The 18,657-nt window shown below is 42.3% G+C and overlaps 1 protein-coding gene across 1 annotated transcript in view; it reads right to left on the reverse strand.

Annotated features, from left to right (window-relative positions):
* Nucleotides 1-18,657, reverse strand: part of NUP133 (nucleoporin 133) — a 301,419-nt gene that overhangs the window by 19,083 nt on the left and 263,679 nt on the right. Inside the window, exon 24 of the mRNA XM_040429313.1 lies at nucleotides 10,179-10,243. Coding sequence (XP_040285247.1) covers nucleotides 10,179-10,243 — 65 coding nt within the window. The remainder of the gene's footprint in view (nucleotides 1-10,178; nucleotides 10,244-18,657) is intronic.

An 18,657-nucleotide genomic window follows, 5' to 3' on the forward strand; every position in this document is an offset into this window, starting at 1 on the left:
AAGAAGGAGGGCAGCACCACCTCCTGGGACATATGAAAAGCGGAGACCACCTTAGGCAGAAATGCTGGATCCGGATTATTCTGTCTTCTAGGATCTGAGTATAGGGCTCTCTGACAGATAAGGCTGCTAACTCCCCTACCCTACGAGCCGATGTTACTTTGACCAAGAGGGCGGTCTTCTGAACTAGCAGTCTGAGATGAACAACAGATAAGGGCTCAAAAGGACCTACACATAAGGACTGAAGAACCACTGAAAGGTCCCAAGAAGACGATCGTATCGGTACGGAAAACTGTAGTCTCTTGACTGACTTAAGGAATCTGATGATCCAGAGATGATCCGCAATCTTCTGGCCACTCTCAAACCCTTCTCCAGACCTTTCTGCAGAAAATCCAAAATGTCCGCCAAGCTGGGTTTTCCCGGGTCAAAGGAAGCAAGGTTAATCGTGGACAGAAATTTTCTCCAGATCCTGACATAAATCTTATACGTAACCTCTTTCCTGCTGGTTTGCAATGTGGAGATGACGGCATCAGACAATCCCTTAGCTTTTAAAGTTAACCTTTCAAAAGCCAAGCCGTCAAATGGAGATTGAGCACCTCCAGATGACATACTGGGCCCTGTAAGAGTAGATTGGGAAGCTCTGGAAGGACCCAGGGATCCCCCAGCGACATGGCTCTTAGACAAGAGAACCAAGCCGTCCGAGGCCAAAAGGGAGCCACCAGGATGACTTTTGCCCTTTCTTCTTTTATCTTCTTGATGACTCTGGAAACCAGCGCCAGCGGGGGAAAAGCGTACGCTAGGTCCCAATCCCATTTTTGAGATAAAGCGTCCAGTGCTAGAGGTCTGTCCGCCGGAGATAGGGAGTAGAATCTGCTGACTTGCCCGTTTACTCTCGTGGCAAAGAGATCTATCTGAGGCTTGCCCCATAAGGCCGAGATCTTCCGGAACACCTCTGGATTTAACTTCCACTCTCCTTGACGAATCCAGTGTCTGCTGAGATAGTCTCCTCTGAGGTTCAGGTCTCCTCTTAAGTGAACAGCTGATATTGAATTTAGTTGAGATTCTGCCAGAGAGAGAAACTGAAAAGACAATGACATTAGACTTGCACATCTGGTAGTTCCTTGTCTGTTGATCAGGGACACAGTAGTTGTATTATCCATTTTATTTTTTACATCTTTACCCTTGATAGAAGGAGCTAAGGATTAAAGGGCCTTAAAAACTGCAAGAGTCTCCTTGTAATTTGAAGATCTAGTCTGAGACTCCGGATTCCAAGACCCCTGGCAGTTTATCTCCCCATGTGCGCCCCCCATCCAAAGGGGCTAGCATCTGTGGTTATTACCACAGAACATCGAGGGGTTCCAATCAAGACCTCTGGATACCACCAAACTAAGGAAGAGATAACATCATCAGACAACTTAATCTTCCTATCCAGGTCTGACTGAGAACCATCCCAGGAATCTAATAGTTGTAATTGTAAACTCCTAGAATGCAGCTGACCCCATGGAACTGCAGGAAAAGCGGCGGTAAACAGACCTAATAGAGACATACCCTTCCTAATAGTTATAAGGGTAGCAGAAAAAACTTCTTGCACAAAAGAAAAAAAAATTCAAAATTTTCCGTCTGGGAAGAAAGGACTTTTGCACCTCAGAATCTAATAAGATTCCCAAAAAAATCTTCTGTCTTGTCGGAAGGGGAGAAGATTTTTTCCCAGTTAATTACCCAACCAGTTTTTCCACAATTGTTTGTGTATAAACTAGGAAATCCTGTACCTTTTCCTTAACTCTGCCACCAGCAGGAAGTCGTCCAAGTATGGGATGAAGATGCCGCCCCCCTCTCTGATGTGGGCCGCCATCTCGGCAACTGTAGGTGCAACAGATGGGAGTTTACATGAACTGCCAACCTTAGGTACTTTTGAAAGTCTTTGTGGATGGGCACATGGAGGTAGGCGTCCCTTAGGTCTAGAGATGGAATATAACAGGCCTTTGTTAACAGATTTATTGTTGACTTCAGGGTCTCCATCTTGAACCGATGGTAAGTGAGAAACTGATTCAGAGGTTTCAGATTTATGATGACTCTGAAGGCTTCGTTTGGCTTTTTTTTTTTATAAGGAAGAGAGTCAAATAGAAACCCTAAATTGATTTACGTATATCTCCCTAACACGTGTTGGGACTTTGTATTCTTTTATTTACATTTGGCCACTAGGACCATAAATTTCCCTGAGCTGACACGTGTTAAATAATAAGAAAATGTAACATTTATTGCTTGTCCTTAAAATTTACTTATTTAGAACTCTACAATAAAAATTTTCAGCAATGCCTGCCTGCCTTGTATTTATAATAGCAACATAGTATCTGATTATTAAATGCGTCCACTGGGTGGCGCTATATTCATGTAGCTATGTTTCTCATTGCTTTCTTTATTAAGACATCTCTCTGCTCAAATGGTGCACGCTGTTATTTTCACAGCGTGCTACTTGCTACTATAACTGCCTTCCTGGACTATGCTCCTCTTATCAATGTGTCTCACAAGCGTTATTGCAGGCTAGGCAAAAGCTGGCTAAAACACTATTTTCGCTAGCTGCCCCCCGACATGTTTCGCCAACCATGCTTTTTTTTTTTTATATTTTCTGTTTACTCAGTAGGCGTTTGCTTTATTAATTAATTTCTCGGTACTGTATCGCTCTGGTTCTGGGGTTCCTGGCGGAGCTATATATTAACATTGGTCATACTCCATATGTTGGTAGATCTCTTATTTCCTATATTATCCATTTTCTGTTTTTTTGCTTGACTGCCCTCCTTATGCTTGTAGTTAGGTTCTATTTGTATCTTGTATCTTCCTTATCCTAAAATCTTCTTACTAGAATCTCTCTCAGAGGAATGAGGCAAATGTAAATCCCTCATTTAGTCCTAATAGGGCAAGACTTTGCAGGCGATATATCCATCGAGTTTCCTCCTGTTGCAGCCTCCTATCTAAATTCCCCATTCTTGGACCTAATCTGAGCTTTTGTATGCCCCACACCTTTAAATTCTGAACATTCCCATTATGTATTTGGTGCATATGTCTTGCAAGGGGTGTGTCACTGGTGGTATTTATTATACTGATGTGTTTGGATATACGTCTTCTAAGTTCTTGCGTGGTTTTACCCACGTAGATTTTTGGACACTCACACGGTATGGCATACACTACTCCCATAGATTTGCAATTGATGTATTCCCTAATCTGATATTTCTTATTGTCACTAGGATTATGGAATTCCTTTTTTGGTGACATCATCCTGCAGAAACCCACACGGATATGATCCACTCGTTTGGAGCCAGGTGGGTTTGTTTTGTTTTTTATTTTGAATAAAGTGACTGTGTACTAATTTCTCTTTTATATTCTGCCCCCTTCTGTATGTGATGGCTGGTCTTGGGGTGATGATCTCTTTCAATTCATAATTTGAGAGCAGTATATGCCAATACTGTGTCAGGATCTTACGTATCTTCTCATGTTGTCCATCATAATTTCCAATACACCGTATAATTTTCTCATTTTGGGTTCTGGGTTGTCCAGTGCCCGCAAGTAAACTCATTCTGCTACTTTATCTCGCTCGGTTATATGCATAGTGAAGGGTTTTCTTTGGATATCCTCTTACTAGGAATTTTTCATACAGGAGCCTACATTCAGCTTCAAAGCCTTCAGTTGTCGAGCAATTTCGTTTTGCTCGAAAGTATTGCCTAATTGGGATTCCTTTTTTAAGGCTGGTTGGGTGATGGCTTTTCCAATGTAGGAGGCTGTTTGTAGAAGTGGGCTTCCTATATATGGTGATTTTTATGCTGCCATAATTCTCAAGGGTAATGGTAAGGTCCAGAAAATTAATAGTTCGCTGATCTATTTCCGCAGTAAATTTAAGGCCTAGTAGATTGTTATTTAGTTCTTTAACGAAATCATAAAATTGTGTGCTAGTGCTATCCCACAAAATTAAAATGTCGTCTATAAAACGACCCCAATAAAGTATGTGATCTGTGAAGTGTTGGTTGGCTTCTGTGAATACTACCTGTTCTTCCCACCACCCTAAAAATAAATTCGCAAAGCTAGGTGCGCAAATTGTCCCTGGTTGGCGAAAAATGTCGGGGGGCAGCTAGCGAAAATAGTGTTTTAGCCAGCTTTTGCCTAGCCTGCAATAACGCTTGTGAGACACATTGATAAGAGGAGCATAGTCCAGGAAGGCAGTTATAGTAGCAAGTAGCACGCTGTGAAAATAACAGCGTGCACCATTTGAGCAGAGAGATGTCTTAATAAAGAAAGCAATGAGAAACATAGCTACATGAGTATAGCGTCACCCAGTGGACGCATTTAATAATCAGATACTATGTTGCTATTATAAATACAAGGCAGGCAGGCATTGCTGAAAATTTTAATTGTAGAGTTCTAAATAAGTGAATTTTAAGGACAAGCAATAAATGTTACATTTTCTTATTATTTAACACGTGTCAGCTCAGGGACATTTATGGTCCTAGTGGCCAATTGTAAATAAAAAAAATAGAAACCCTGACCTATTTCCTCTTCTGGAACCGGAACCAGAACCCCTTTTTCCATCAGGGATAAGACTTCCAGCTCGAGAGAAGACAGACCCGAGGGACCCGGTGGACATTTTGTGACTATGTAATGGGTAGGTGGCAGGCTGATGAACTCGCGACTGAGACCATCCCTTATGGTCTCTAGGACCCACATACTCCTTGAAATTAACTGTCACTCTGCCAAGAAGTTTCTTAACCTGCCACCTACCCGCAAGACCCCGTCATTGGGGGCTGGGCTTTTTAGAGGAGGAGGGCTGGTTAAATATAAAGCTGCTACCTTTATGGGAACCCCTCCATCTAAAGCCTGACTGGCCTTTACCTCTATCCTGGCCCCCTCCCCTTCGCACGAAAGGACCGATATTGCCTAGAGGACTGAGGAAGAGGGAACCCTTTCTTCTTATCCCCTGCTTTTTCTAATAAATCTGTGAGGACTGAACCAAAAAGTAACTTGCCCTCACATGGTATGGCACACAATTTTTTTTTCTTTACCCATAGAGCCCACCTAGCCGATTTAGTCAAGGCCCCAGCCCTAGCAGACAGCCTCAGGGTATCAGAAGAAGAATCCGCCAAAAAGGCGGCTGCCTGCCTAATTGCGGGAAGAGAGGCAAGTAGTTGCTCCTTAGGTACTTCATTTTGGATGTCTGCTGAAAGCTGGTTAATCCATATCATGGATCTAGTGACTGAGGTACCTGCTATGCTAGGTTTAAGAGCTGCCCCCCTGGACTCCCAGGCTCTCTTAAGGAACCCCTCCGCCTTTTTATCCATGGGTTCCCTAAGAGACCCCAAATCTTCAAAGCGCAGAGAACCCTTTCTAGAAATTGTGGCAATAGCCACAGGTCTCGGTATCATCAAAGGGATATTTCCTCTTCATGGCCCTAGGAATAAACGATTTCATATCCGAGTTTTCCCATTCTTGTTTAATAAGTTGGGACACAGTCTGGCAAATAGGGAAAACTTTCCTTTTCTTTAATTCAAGACCCTCAAACATGATGTCCTGGATAGATTTCTGTTCTCTAGCCTCTTCCAGACCCATAGCTGATCTTACTGCCTTGACCAACTGATCCGTATCTTCACATTGAAACAACGGTCTGCCTGACATATCTTCAGACCCCTCCGACTCCTCTCCTGCATAAAACGTAAGAGAAATAGCTGGAGCAATATCATATATACACAAATATATACATCGAAGTAAAGGTCGGACAAGCCGCAGACTATACCAGAGTCCGAATGAGCCATAATTAAACCTTAATCCTCAACATCAGATAGAACTGGGACAGAAGGGGCAACTGCCGGCTGAGGTGCAGGTGACGTAAGCGCTGGCAAAACTCCTCTATTTGGTTCTTGACCATGTCCTGCATCTGCAGTAGTAGTGAAGGCGTTTCTTGCACAATAACCTTATTAGTGCAGCTGACACAATTAGGTTTATTATAGTCAGCCGCAAGACTGACTTTGTACATGGCACATTCTTTATTCTTAACTTTTTTAGATTTCCTGGAACGCTCATCCTAAAAAGCAGTAACCATACCAAGGGTCAGGAAAAAAAGTATTCACAAACCAAACGCATACACTCACCACCTCGCCCCACGGTACCATAAATGCAGGGCTGGGACAAGGTCCACCACCAACAGAGGCTGAGCTGCCCAAGTGCTACCCCCTCGCCCCCCCCCGCCATTTACATATGTATGTTTGTTATTAATCATCATCCACCCCAACCCACCCAACCCCCCCCCCCCCCCCCCCCGGCGGGGCGTTCCTTGTAAGTTTACCCCGACCAGAACCCCATCAGAAAATAATATCATCTTTATTTAAAAACTATCTTACTTCACTTCAGGGCAGACTCTCACACTCTATCCCTGCTGGGGCCTGGGCTGGGTCGTGACACAGTGCTGTGCTGCTGCCCGCGCTGCTCCTGGTCTCCAGAGGGCGCACATGTGACCTGACTGCGTACAGCGCGTCAGGTCAAAGTGCGCGCTGTACGCAGCCAGTCAGGCAAGCGACTGAGCAGAGACCAGAGCAGCCGAGCCAGGAGGCGGAGCGGGGAGGGAGCACGTAAGTCAATGCCAAGTCCATGCCTGACGGTGTAAGTCAGTGCTGATGTCCATGCCCACACCACCTTGTCGTAAAGTGTAAAGAATGACATATAAATGCCATTTGTACAAATATTGTTGTGCAAATGGAATTTAACCCTTTCACCCCAGTAGGAGTTTTTTGTTTTTGTGTTTTCCACCCTGTGCCTTTCCAGAACCAAAACTTTTTTATTTTTCCAGTCACATAGCACTTTTTTTGCAGGACAATTTGTACTTTCTAATGGCACAATTTAATATTGCATAAGATATTGTAGGGGGCTTGAGAAAAATTCCAAACGGGGTGGAACTGAAAAAAATAAATAAAAATTCTGCCACAGCTTTATGGGTTTTTTTTTAACGGATTTCCCTATGCAGTAAAACTGACCTGTTACCGGGTCAGTACGATTACAATACTATGTATGTATAGTTATTCTTGCATTTTAATACTAAAAACATAACCAAACAAACCAAAAAAAAATTTAATTGTTTTTTATTGCCATATGCGCCCCCAGGGGAAGGCATGGCCGAAACTCGCGTTGAGTTGTGCGGCTCTCCTGAGGTGAATCTCCCTAAAATGGGTATGTGATACTTGTGTGTTACGCTATATGAGGGAACAACTCAAATATATTTGCAGATGCTCTTTAACATCATTATCATGTTAGGGATTCTACATTTATGCACTCCTATATATGAATTCATATGGTTTATTTATTTTGCTAATCACAGCTTTTTTGTGGTATTTGTATTGATAGGACCCCTGTTGCTCCCCTCATATATGTATTTCCCTATAATGGGTATATAATACTTGATTGTTATCATATATGAGGGAACGACTTGTTGATATATTTGGACATGCACTTTAACATTATAATTATGTTGGGGACTATGTATTTATGCTCTTTTATATATGAATTCATATGAATCAATTTATTATCTCATCAATCATTTTTTTTACTGGAATACAGCATCTTTATAATATGTATTTGTATTTTGTATGTATTTGTATTTTGTATTATGTATATGTATTTTGATATTATCTCCTCAGGAATAGACCACACTTTACATTTGATGTATCATGTCTCTTTATTTATGTCATATCGTGTATTTAATAAAGTATTTTTTCATTTGCAACCTGTTTAGTCTTTGTTTTTTCTGTGTAGGTATATTCATTGTATACTGAGTAGGTTTTGATTAGGGTCTGTTATAGTGCCCAATTTTATTCCTTGGCTAATATTTTACTTTAAAGGGAACCTGTCATCAACTATATGCTGACCTCACTGAGGGCAGCATAAAATAGTGACAGAAATGCTGATTTCAGTGGTGTGTCTCATGAGCTAAAAGTAAGTGGTTGCCTAGAACCAGCATCATAATCATTGCAGCACAGGCCTTTAAAATAGTCAAATCTATTAGAGAAGAGTCCTGTTTATTCATAATCTCCTGCTCTCCCTGCCCATCTGCTGGTGATTGGCAGTTGTCTCCTAGAGAGAAAGGGAGAAAACTAGGTAGAAGACTGTCAATCAGCAGCAGGTGGGCAGGGAAAGCAAGAATTCATTAATAACCATGACTCTTCTCAGGTGGCCGTGACTCTTTTCCAGGCCCAGTCTGCAATGATTGTCATGTTGGTTCTCGGCAACGACTTACTTTTAAAGGGAACCTGTCAGCGGGATTTTATGTATAGAGCTGAGGACATAGGTTGCTAGATGGTCGCTAGCACATCCGCAATACCCAGTCCCCATAGCTCTGTGTGCTTTTATTGTGGAAATAAAACAGATTTGATCCATATGCAAATTACACTGAGATGTGTCCTGTACGCGAGATGAGTCCAGCGTGAAGGAGCGCAGCACCGCCCGCATCCTCAGAATCTCCTCCTTGCTCCCTGACGTCAGACAGCCAGAGCGCCGTAATCTCGCGATGCGTGAGCTAGCGCATGCGCAGTGTCCTCATAGTGTTCCTTCCCTGTGCTGGCATCAACCTCAGGGAAGGAACAGGGCATGTGCTAGCTCGCTCTGGCTGTCTGACGTAGGGGAGCAAGGAGGAGATTCCAAGGATGCGGGGCGGTGCTGCGCTCCTTCACGCTGGACTCATCTCACGTACAGGACATGTCTCAGGGTAATTTGCATATGGATCAAATAGGTTTTTTTCCCACAATAAAAGAACACAGAGTTGACAGACCGCTGAAATTAACTCGCCTGTCTCTACTTTATGCTGCTGTTATAGTATGGGCAGCATAAAGTTGATGAAGGGTTCCCTTTAATGTTTTGTAACCTGTGTATGCTGACCCCTATATAAAACTTTTTTGCAGTTATGTGTACAGAGCTGTGTGGGGGCTCATTTTATGCGGGGAAAGCTGTACTTTTCATCAATACCATTTTGGGTTGTGTATGACTTTCTGATCACTTTTTTTTTGTGGGAGGTGAAGCGACCGAAAAACGGCCATTTTGACTCCCCCCCCCCCCCCCCCCCATTTCGTCTAGGATAAATATTGTTATATTTGAATAATATAGGCGATTTTTCACACGCTGCAATGCTCATGAAGTTTCTTTTTTTATTGTTTATTTTACACTTTTTTTTTTCTTATAGTTCCCCTAGGATACTTTAAAAAGCAATCATTAGCATTGGAGTCTATGAGGATTACACTATGGGGAGATTTATTTTCTCCCTTTCGCCTGAAAAGCGGTGTTAGAAAGTCGCAAAGTCTGTGTTTTCGACTTTTTTTTTAATTGTTCCATGACGAGGGCAGGGAGGGGCATGGTCAGCCACACAGACAAATTGATCATCATTTACGCCAGTTTTCTGGTGCAAATGAAGCCAAAATTCTATGGCAGCTCTGAGCCGTCGTAGACTTCTGTTTAGGCGAGTGGAATGGAGGAAGAGAAGATGTGCCTAATTTATGATGAGGCATGCGCCTCGTCACAAATTAAGCGCATCGGATATCAAGACTGGTGCAAAAAGCGCTGGTCTTGATAAGTCTCCCTCTATGTTACTATGGAGCCCTGCCACAGACGGGGTCTCCATAGGAACCTATGTGTGGCAGCCTTGGTTCATTCAAGAGGACCGAGGCTTCCCCGATCCTTGTGCTCCCAGATGCATGTTAACCACAGCACCTGATGAGTTAAATGTATGCGGTTTACGTTATTATCGATTGCATACATTAGCCCTGGGTGTTTGCTGAGCGGACATCATCTTTAAGGACCTGCCCTGTGCCATACACATATGACGTTGGGCAGGAAGGGGTTAAAAAAAAGGGTCACAAGTTTTGCAACTTTTTAATGTCAGTTTTATGATGTTGGGGCAATGATAAGGAACCCCTTTGTGTAGAATAATAGCATACTGCATAATTATGTTCCGTTTAGGCTACGTACAAAGTACTCCAGTTATCATTTGGCTGTGTCCGGTATGACTGTAGCCAAAAACCAGGTATGAAAATCCCCATGAAGGTTTTCACTCCGTAGAACAATTGGTCAGCAAATGTAGCCAAGGACTGAACAGAAGAACAATGGTTTGTGCGATACTTATGGTTGTGATAAAAAGGAATACAGACACATTTGATACTCACAGGTCTCTCCTTATAGCTTTGCAAAGTATATCCAGCTTTAGCTCTTCAATATCCACCTCCTCGTCCTTGATGAAAAAAACTTTAATTTAGTTTCTGAAACTAAGGGTGTTGCCACACATTCAAGTTGTTCATGCAGTTTTTGAAGCCAAGACCAGGAGTGGAGTAAAATACTGTGTGTGAGAAATATCTCTGTAAATAGACAACTTTGTATAAAAAAAATTGAAAAGTTGTCATTTACAGAGATATTTCTCACACACAGTATGGGTATATATAAAAATACACCCCAAAACACATTGCCGTACTTCTTCTGAGTACGGCAATACCACGTGTGACACTTTTTGCAGCCTAGGTGCGCAAAGGGGCCCAAATTCCAATGAGTACCTTTAGGATTTCACAGGGCATTTTTTACGCATTTGGATTCCAAACTACTTCTCACGCTTTAGGTCCCCTAAAATGCCAGGGCAGTATAAATACCCCACAAGTGACCCCATTTTGGAAAGAAGACACCCCAAGGTATTTCGTGAGGGGCATGGCGAGTTCATGTAAATTTTTTTATTTTTTTACAAGTTAGTCGAATATGAGACTTTGTAAGAAAAAAAAGAAAAAAAGAAAAATAAATCATTTCCGCTAACTTGTGCCAAAAGTTATATCTCTGTAAATTGACAACTTTGTATAAAAAAAATGGGAAAAGTTGTCATTTACAGAGATATTTCTCTCACCCAGCATGGGTATATGTAAAAATACACCCCAAAACACATTGCCCTACTTCTCCTGAGTACGGCGATACCACATGTGTGACACTTTTTTGCAGCCTAGGTGCGCAAAGGGGCCCAAATTCCAATGAGTACTTTTAGGATTTCACAGGGCATTTTTTACACATTTGGATTCCAAACTACTTCTCACGCTTTAGGGCCCCTAAAATACCAGGGCAGTATAAATACCCCACAAGTGACCCCATTTTGGAAAGAAGACACTGTGCGTTAAGGGGCCGAAAGTCCAACGAGTACCTTTTAGGCTTTACAGGGTTGCTCACAATTTAGCCCTGCCAAAAATGCCAGAACAGTAAACACACCCCACAAATGACCCCATTTAGGAAAGTAGACACCCCAAGGTATTCACTGAGGGGAGATTTTTATTTTTTTTGCCAGAAGTTAGCAGAAATGGAAACTTAATATATTTTTTTTCTCAGAAAGTGTCATTTTCCGCTAACTTGTGAATTTTTTTTTAATCATACATGAACTTACCATGCCCCTCCGCAAATACTTTGGGGTGTCTGCTTTCTAAAATGGGGTAATTTGGGGGGTATTTATACTATCCTGTCATTCTAGCACCTCAAAAAACATGTGCTCAGAAAGTCAGAGCTGCTTCAAAATGCGGAAATTCACATTTTTGTACCATAGTTTGTAAATGCTATAACTTTTGCGCAAACCAATAAATATACACTTATTGGATTTTTTTTTTATCAAAGACATGTAGCACAATAAATTCTGACACAAACTTGTATAGAAATGTAATTATATTTGAACAATTTAACCAGAGAAAGTTAAAAATTCACTTTTTTTTTTTTTAAATTGCGGCTTATTTTGATTAATATCGGAAAAACGAAAAATCTTAGCAGCAATCAAATACCACCAAAAGAAAGCTGTATTTGTGAGAAGAAAAGGAGGTAAAATTCATTTGGGTGCCAAGTTGCATGACCGAGCAATAAACCGTTAAAGTTGTTTAGTGCCGATTTGTAAAAAAGGGCCTGGTCACTAGGGGGGTATAAACCTGTGGTCCTTAAGTGGTTAAACTCACCTAGGGCAAGTAACAGGTGTGGGCAATATAAAAATCACACATGAAAGCAGATAAAAAGGAGACAAGTTCATTTAGTCCAGGCATGCTTAACCTGCGGCCCTCCAGCTGTTGGAAACTACAACTCCCAGCATTCCCAGACAGTTTACAGCTATCAGCCTGCAGCAGGGCATGGTGGGAGTTGTAGTTTTACAACAGCTGGAGGGCCACAGGTTGAGCATCCCAGACTTAGTCTTTTCATCGTGTGTATGTGTGCGCCACACTAAGCATGAACAACAGAAAAAGGAGAAGAGAACTGTCTGAGGACTTGAGAACCAAAATTGTGGAAAAATATCAACAATCTCAAGGTTACAAGTCCATCTCCAGAGATCTAGATTTGCCTTTGTCCACAGTGTGCAACATTATCAAGATGTTTTCAACCGATGACACTGTAGCTAATTTCCCTGGGCGTGGACAGAAGAGAAAAATTGATGAACGGTGTCAACGCAGGATAGTCTGGATGGTGGATAAGCAGCCCCAAACAAGTTCCAAAGATATTCAAGCTGTCCTGCAGCATCAGTGTCCGCACAAACTATCCGTCGACATTTAAATTAAATGAAACGCTATGGCAGGAGACAGAGGAGGACCCCACTGCTGACACAGAGACATAAAAAAGCAAGACTACATTTAGCAAAAATGAACTTGAGACCAAGATGGAGCACATCATTCTACTGTTTACCGAAAACAGGCCTACAAAGAAAAAACACAGTACCTACAGTGAAATATGGTGGAGGTTCATTGATGTTTTGGGGTGGTTTTTTGTGGCCTCTGGCACTGGGTGCCTTGAATGTGTGCAAGGCATCATGAAATCTAAGGATTACCAACGGATTTTGGGTCGCACAGTAGAGCCCAGTGTCAGAAAGTTGGGTTTGCGTCTGAGATCTTGAGTCTTCCACTAGGACAATGACCCCAAACATACGTCAAAAAGCACCTAGAAATGGATGGCAACAAAGCGCGAGAGTTCTGAAGTGGCCAGCAATGAGTCCAGATCAGTGGCGTCACTAGCTTTCAAATTATGGGGGGGCAGCTATAAAAACGATACATTTACACAAGTACGCTTAGAAATACTGCGATACTTTACCCAATATCTAAAACCGCAACAGGGAAGAAAAGTCCTGCTGTCTGTGGTTTAAAAAAAAAAAATAAAAAAAAATCAATCACTCAGATTTCAACATGTCCTAGCTGCCTGTGGATGACACTTTTATAGTGATGGGGATCTGTGGATGACATACCGTATATAGCATCTTATGCTATATGTGTTATCCACAGATCCCCCTCCCCGCCTTTCACAGGAGTGTACATTTGACATTTCTAAACTGTAATCCATATCCTGCAGTAACTTTAACTTTAAATCAGGATTAAGCGGCCGCTCATCTCTACTAGTACCTTAACCTTACACCACTCGGCTAGCTTCGGTAACAGGGCCAGGCTACAGCCTACAGGCACTGCCCGTTAGTTGTTACCGAGTGAGTGCTGATTTCTGCAGGTCAGAGCATACGGATTACAGTTTAGAAAAAATGTACACTCCTGTGAGCGGTCCAGACCAGTGGCGGATCCAGAGCCTGGTCTCGGGAGGGGTACTTCCAGATTATTTTCTGTCCGCCGCCACAGAACAAGGGTGCTTATAGAACAGACTACACAGTGTAGAGGTATACTGTACATTGTGGGGCACAGTGTAGAGGTATACTGTACATTGTGGGGCACAGTGTAGAGGTATACTGTACATTGTGGGGCACAGTGTAGAGGTATACTGTACATTGTGGGGCACAGTGTATGCTATATGTGTATAACAAACATATTTCACATGAAAACTTACAATTACTTGGCTTGGCCCTTGGGGATCTCGGACGCCACTTCAACTTCAACACTTTGGGCGGGGGCTCGGCAGAGCTGATGTTGTGTTTTATCCTAATGAGAAAGATTTCTTAATAAGGATTTGGAGAAGGTGCAGAGGGATAGCAGAGCAGGGAGAGGCTGGTGCTGCTACTAGGGGGTCATACCATGGGGGAGTAATAAAGCCCACCATAATGCCCCCCCAGTAGAAATAATTCTCCTTATGTGACAATGCAGACAATACCCCCTTGTAATGCCCCCAGTTGAGCTAATGTCCCCCATAATGTGCCAGTATAAAATACCCCTATATAGTGCCCCCAGTAAATACCCCCATAGTGCTCCTCTTCCCCTTTCCTCCTAGTGCCCCCCATAATGTACCAGTATAAAATGCCCCATATATCGTGCCCCAGTAGATGCCCTCAGTGTCCCCCATAATTTGCAAGTATAAAATACTCATTCTTAGTGCCCCCCGTAGATGACTCCATAGTACTCCTCTCCCCCCTTCCCCATAGTAATAAGCCCCCCCATCATGTGCCAGTAATAAGCCCCCATCATGTGCCAGTAATATGCCCCCCATCATGTGCTAGTAATAAGCCCCCATCATGTGCCAGTAATAAGCCCCCCATCATGTGCCAGTAATAAGCCCCCCCATCATGTGCCAGTAATAAGCCCCCCCATCATGTGCCAGTAATAAGCCCCCCCATCATGTGCCAGTAATAAGCCCCCCAATCATGTGCCAGTAATAAACCCCCCAATCATGTGCCAGTAATAAGCCCCCCATCATGTGCCAGTAATAAGCCCCCCAATGTGCCAGTAATAAGCCCCCCAATGTGCCAGTAACAAGAGCCCCCCTAATGTGCCAGTAACAAGAGCCCCCCTAATGTGCCTGTAAAACTATTGTAAAAAACAAACAAAAAAACACTGATAGTTACCTCCATGTCAGCGATGCGATGCAGGCCTCTTCCGGCCTGTGTCCCGCACTGTATGGCTCAGGCGGCGCGATGACGTCATCGCGCCGGCCTCTGATAGGCTGCCGGCCTGGTGCCTGCAGCCTATCAGAGGAAGGGACACGCCTCTCCCTCCCCTGCACCGCCGCAGCACAGGCAGATTACTATGGAGATGAGCGCAATGGAAGCGCTCATCTCCCTGTGCCCGACTGTGGCGGCTCGCTTGGGGGGGCATTTTTGTTGGGGGGGGCACAGCGTGATGTAGGGGGGGCTGTGGCCCCCTCTGGCGACGCCACTGGTCCAGATCTAAATCCCATTGAACACCTGTGGAGAGATCTTAAAATTGCTGTTGGGAAAAGGCTCCCTTTCCAATAAGAGAGACCTGGAGCAGTTTGCTAATGAAGAGTGGTCCAAAATTCCGGGTGAGAGGTTGATGGTTATAGGAAGCAACTAATTTCAGTTATTTTTTTTCCAAAGGGTGTGCAACCAAATATTAAGTTAAGGGTGCCAATAATTTTGTCCAGCCCATTTTTGGAGTTTGGTGTGACATTATGTCCAATTTGTTTTTTTTCCCTCCCTTTTTTGGTTTTGTTCCAATAAACACAAAGGAAATAAACATGTGTATAGCAAAACATGTGTTACTGCAATACTTTTCTGTGAGAAATACTTCATTTTCATGAAAAATGGCCATGACTGTATGTACCCCAAAAATCGCACCAATAGAAACTCCAGCTCGTCCTGGAAAAATCAAGCACACATGCAGCTCTGTTAAAAGAACAATAAAACAAAAATTATGGATTCTAGTATAAAGAGACAAAATATAAATGAATAAAAATGTGATTTTAAATTTATGAAGCAAAAGTATTAAAACAAACATATAAATTTGGTATTGCTGTAATTGCATCAAGGCGCAGAATCAAATTATCATGTCATTCATACCACAAGGTAAAGCCCATAAAAAATAAAACACACAAGACAGAATAGCTGTTTTTGGTTCATCTCACCTCCCAAAAAATGAAAAGCAATCAAAAAGTTATATAAACCCTAAAATGGTACCAATAAAAACTACAGCCTGGCCTGCAAAAGAAAAAAAAGAATACTTATACAACTCCGTCAACTGAAAAATAAAAAATTTAACAATTAAAAAAAAAAAAAAAAGGTATTTTAAAGGAGCAAAAGAAAAAAATACTGCTTTTATAAAAAATAAAAAGAGCCCTTACACCTCTCTGTCCAAAAAAATGTCAGCAAAATCCATGTTTGAATATTCAAATGGTGCCCCTTCCCTTATGAGCCCTGCCATTTATCAAAACAGAAGTTAATGACATATGGGGTATTGCCTTACTTGAGAGAAACGTTAGAAAAGTTAGTCCAATGAATCCTTGTTAAAATTAAAAATGTGGGGCTAAAGCAATATAAAACTGAATAAAATTTAGTTTTTCATTTTCCTCGTCCAGTGTTAATAAAGTCTATGAATCACCCGTGTGGTAAAAACAATCATTACACCCCTAGCTGCATTAGGGCTCATGCACACAACCGTATGTATTTAGCAGTCTGCAAAAAACTGATCCGCAAAAAATACGGATGACGTCCGTGTGCATTCCATATTTTGTGGAACAGCACAGCTGGCCCCTAATAGAACAGTCCTATCCTTGTCCGTAATGCACACAATAATAGGACATGTTTTTTTTTTTTGCGGAACGGAAATATGGAAACAGAATGCACATGGTGTAACTTCGGATTTTTTTGCGGACACATTGAAATGAATGGTTCCGCATACGGTCCGCAAAAAAAAAAAAAAAAACATCGGACACGGAAAGAAAATACATGTGTGCATGAGCCCTTAGGCAAAGTAGTTTGCAAAATAGGGCCATTTCTTGAGGGTTTACACTGTATTGGTATATAGGAAGTGTGTCACCAAAAATTTTATCTCCCAGTTAAAACCAGATAATAGCACATATCCCTTTTTTCTAATCTCAATTTATTTTCCCGTTTTAGATTTTTTATTTTATTTCCTGAACATTATTATGGGGGCTGCCATCTTGCCTGAGCTGTTCTTAACTGCTGTGTCCTCAAACAGAGGTTTTTGAAATCAGTTTCAGAAACTCTAACAAATTATGCTGCTACAGAAAATAAAATAACCTGCAAAAACATCAATTTAGCTAAAAAAGGCTATGTACACCTTTGGAGTAAAAATTTTTTTATGATTGCATTTAACTTATTTTTGCCTAAAAAGCATATTTTCAATTGGCCTTTATTAAAAATATTAAGCTGTTCAGTCACAAAGGGTTAACTGTTTTTCTAACTGTGTGACTGGTACTTTCACTTTCTTTTGGTCATCTAATTACCCTTATGTCTAGACTACTAAGTCTTAGTAGTCTAGACATAAGGGTAATTAGATGACCAAAAGAAAGTGAAAGTACCAGTCACGCTAGTGTGAAAGTAGCCTAAGATGTTCTACTAGCTGTTCTACTAAGATGTTCTTTTGGTCATCTAATTACCCTTATGTCTAGACTACTAAGTCTTAGTAGTCTAGACATAAGGGTAATTAGATGACCAAAAGAAAGTGAAAGTACCAGTCACGCTAGTGTGAAAGTAGCCTAAGATGTTCTACTAGCTGCCTGTGGATTTTTTGTCTTTTCCATCATCTGAGGAGCAGATGGACTTCTTATATCTGCGCTCTCACATTATAAACACTCATTACAGCTCAGTTCTTATCTTACTGATAAGAATGTTGCTTAAATAAGTGTTTCTGACCTCTTAGTAACTAAGAGGTCAGAAACACTTATTTAAGCAACATTCTTATCAGTAAGATAAGAACTGAGCTGTAATGAGTGTTTATAATGTGAGAGCGCAGATATAAGAAGTCCATCTGCTCCTCAGATGATGGAAAAGACAAAAAATCCACAGGCAGCTAGTAGAACATCTTAGGCTACTTTCACACTAGCGTTCGGGTGTCCGCTCGTGTGCACCGTTTGAAGGGGCTCACGAGCGGCCCCGAACGCATCCGTCTGGCCCCAATGCATTCTCAGTGGAGGCGGATCCACTGAGAATGCATCCGCCTGCCAGCGTTCAGCCTCCGCTCCGCTCAGTGAGCGGACACCTGAACGCTGCTTGCAGCGTTCGGGTGTCCGCCTGGCCGTGCGGAGGCGAGCGGATCCGTCCACACTTACAATGTAAGTCAATGGGGACGGATCCGCTTGAAGATGACACAATATGGCTCAATCTTCAAGCGGATCTGTTCCCCATTGACTTTCAATGTAAAGTCTGAACGGATCCGCTCAGACAACTTTCACACTTAGAAAATTTTCTAAGTTTTAATGCAGACGCATCCGTTCTGAACGGATGCGAACGTCTGCATTATCGGAGCGGATCCGTCTGATGAAACATCAGACGGATCCGCTCCGAACGCTAGTGTGAAAGTAGCCTTAGCTCTGTACAGAAAAAAATGAGATTTTTGTTTAACTTACCAGTAAAATCTCTTTCTCGCTCTTCATTGGGGGACACAGGAACCGTGGATATAGCCATGTCCTCTAGGAGGCGTTGACACTAGTAAAAGCTGTTAGCTACTCCCCTGGCAGCTATACCCCCTCCAGCCTGGAGAGAGAGCTTCAGTTTGTGTACAAGCAGTAGGAGAAGCAAGCCAACCAAAGAAAAAACATGGAATACCAACCATGCCAAAAGACCCAACGGGGTTTAAACCAGCAATTGCCACAACTGTGGTCGAACAACAATACTGGGTGGGTGCTGTGTCCCCCAATGAAGAGCGAGAAAGAGATTTTACTGGTAAGTTATACAAAATCTAATTTTCTCGCCTATATTCATTGGGAGACACAGGAACCGTGGGACGTCCAAAAGCAGTCGACAGG

The sequence above is a fragment of the Bufo bufo genome, chromosome 4 (genome assembly GCF_905171765.1).
Source record: "Bufo bufo chromosome 4, aBufBuf1.1, whole genome shotgun sequence".
In the NCBI taxonomy this organism is placed as follows: domain Eukaryota; kingdom Metazoa; phylum Chordata; class Amphibia; order Anura; family Bufonidae; genus Bufo; species Bufo bufo.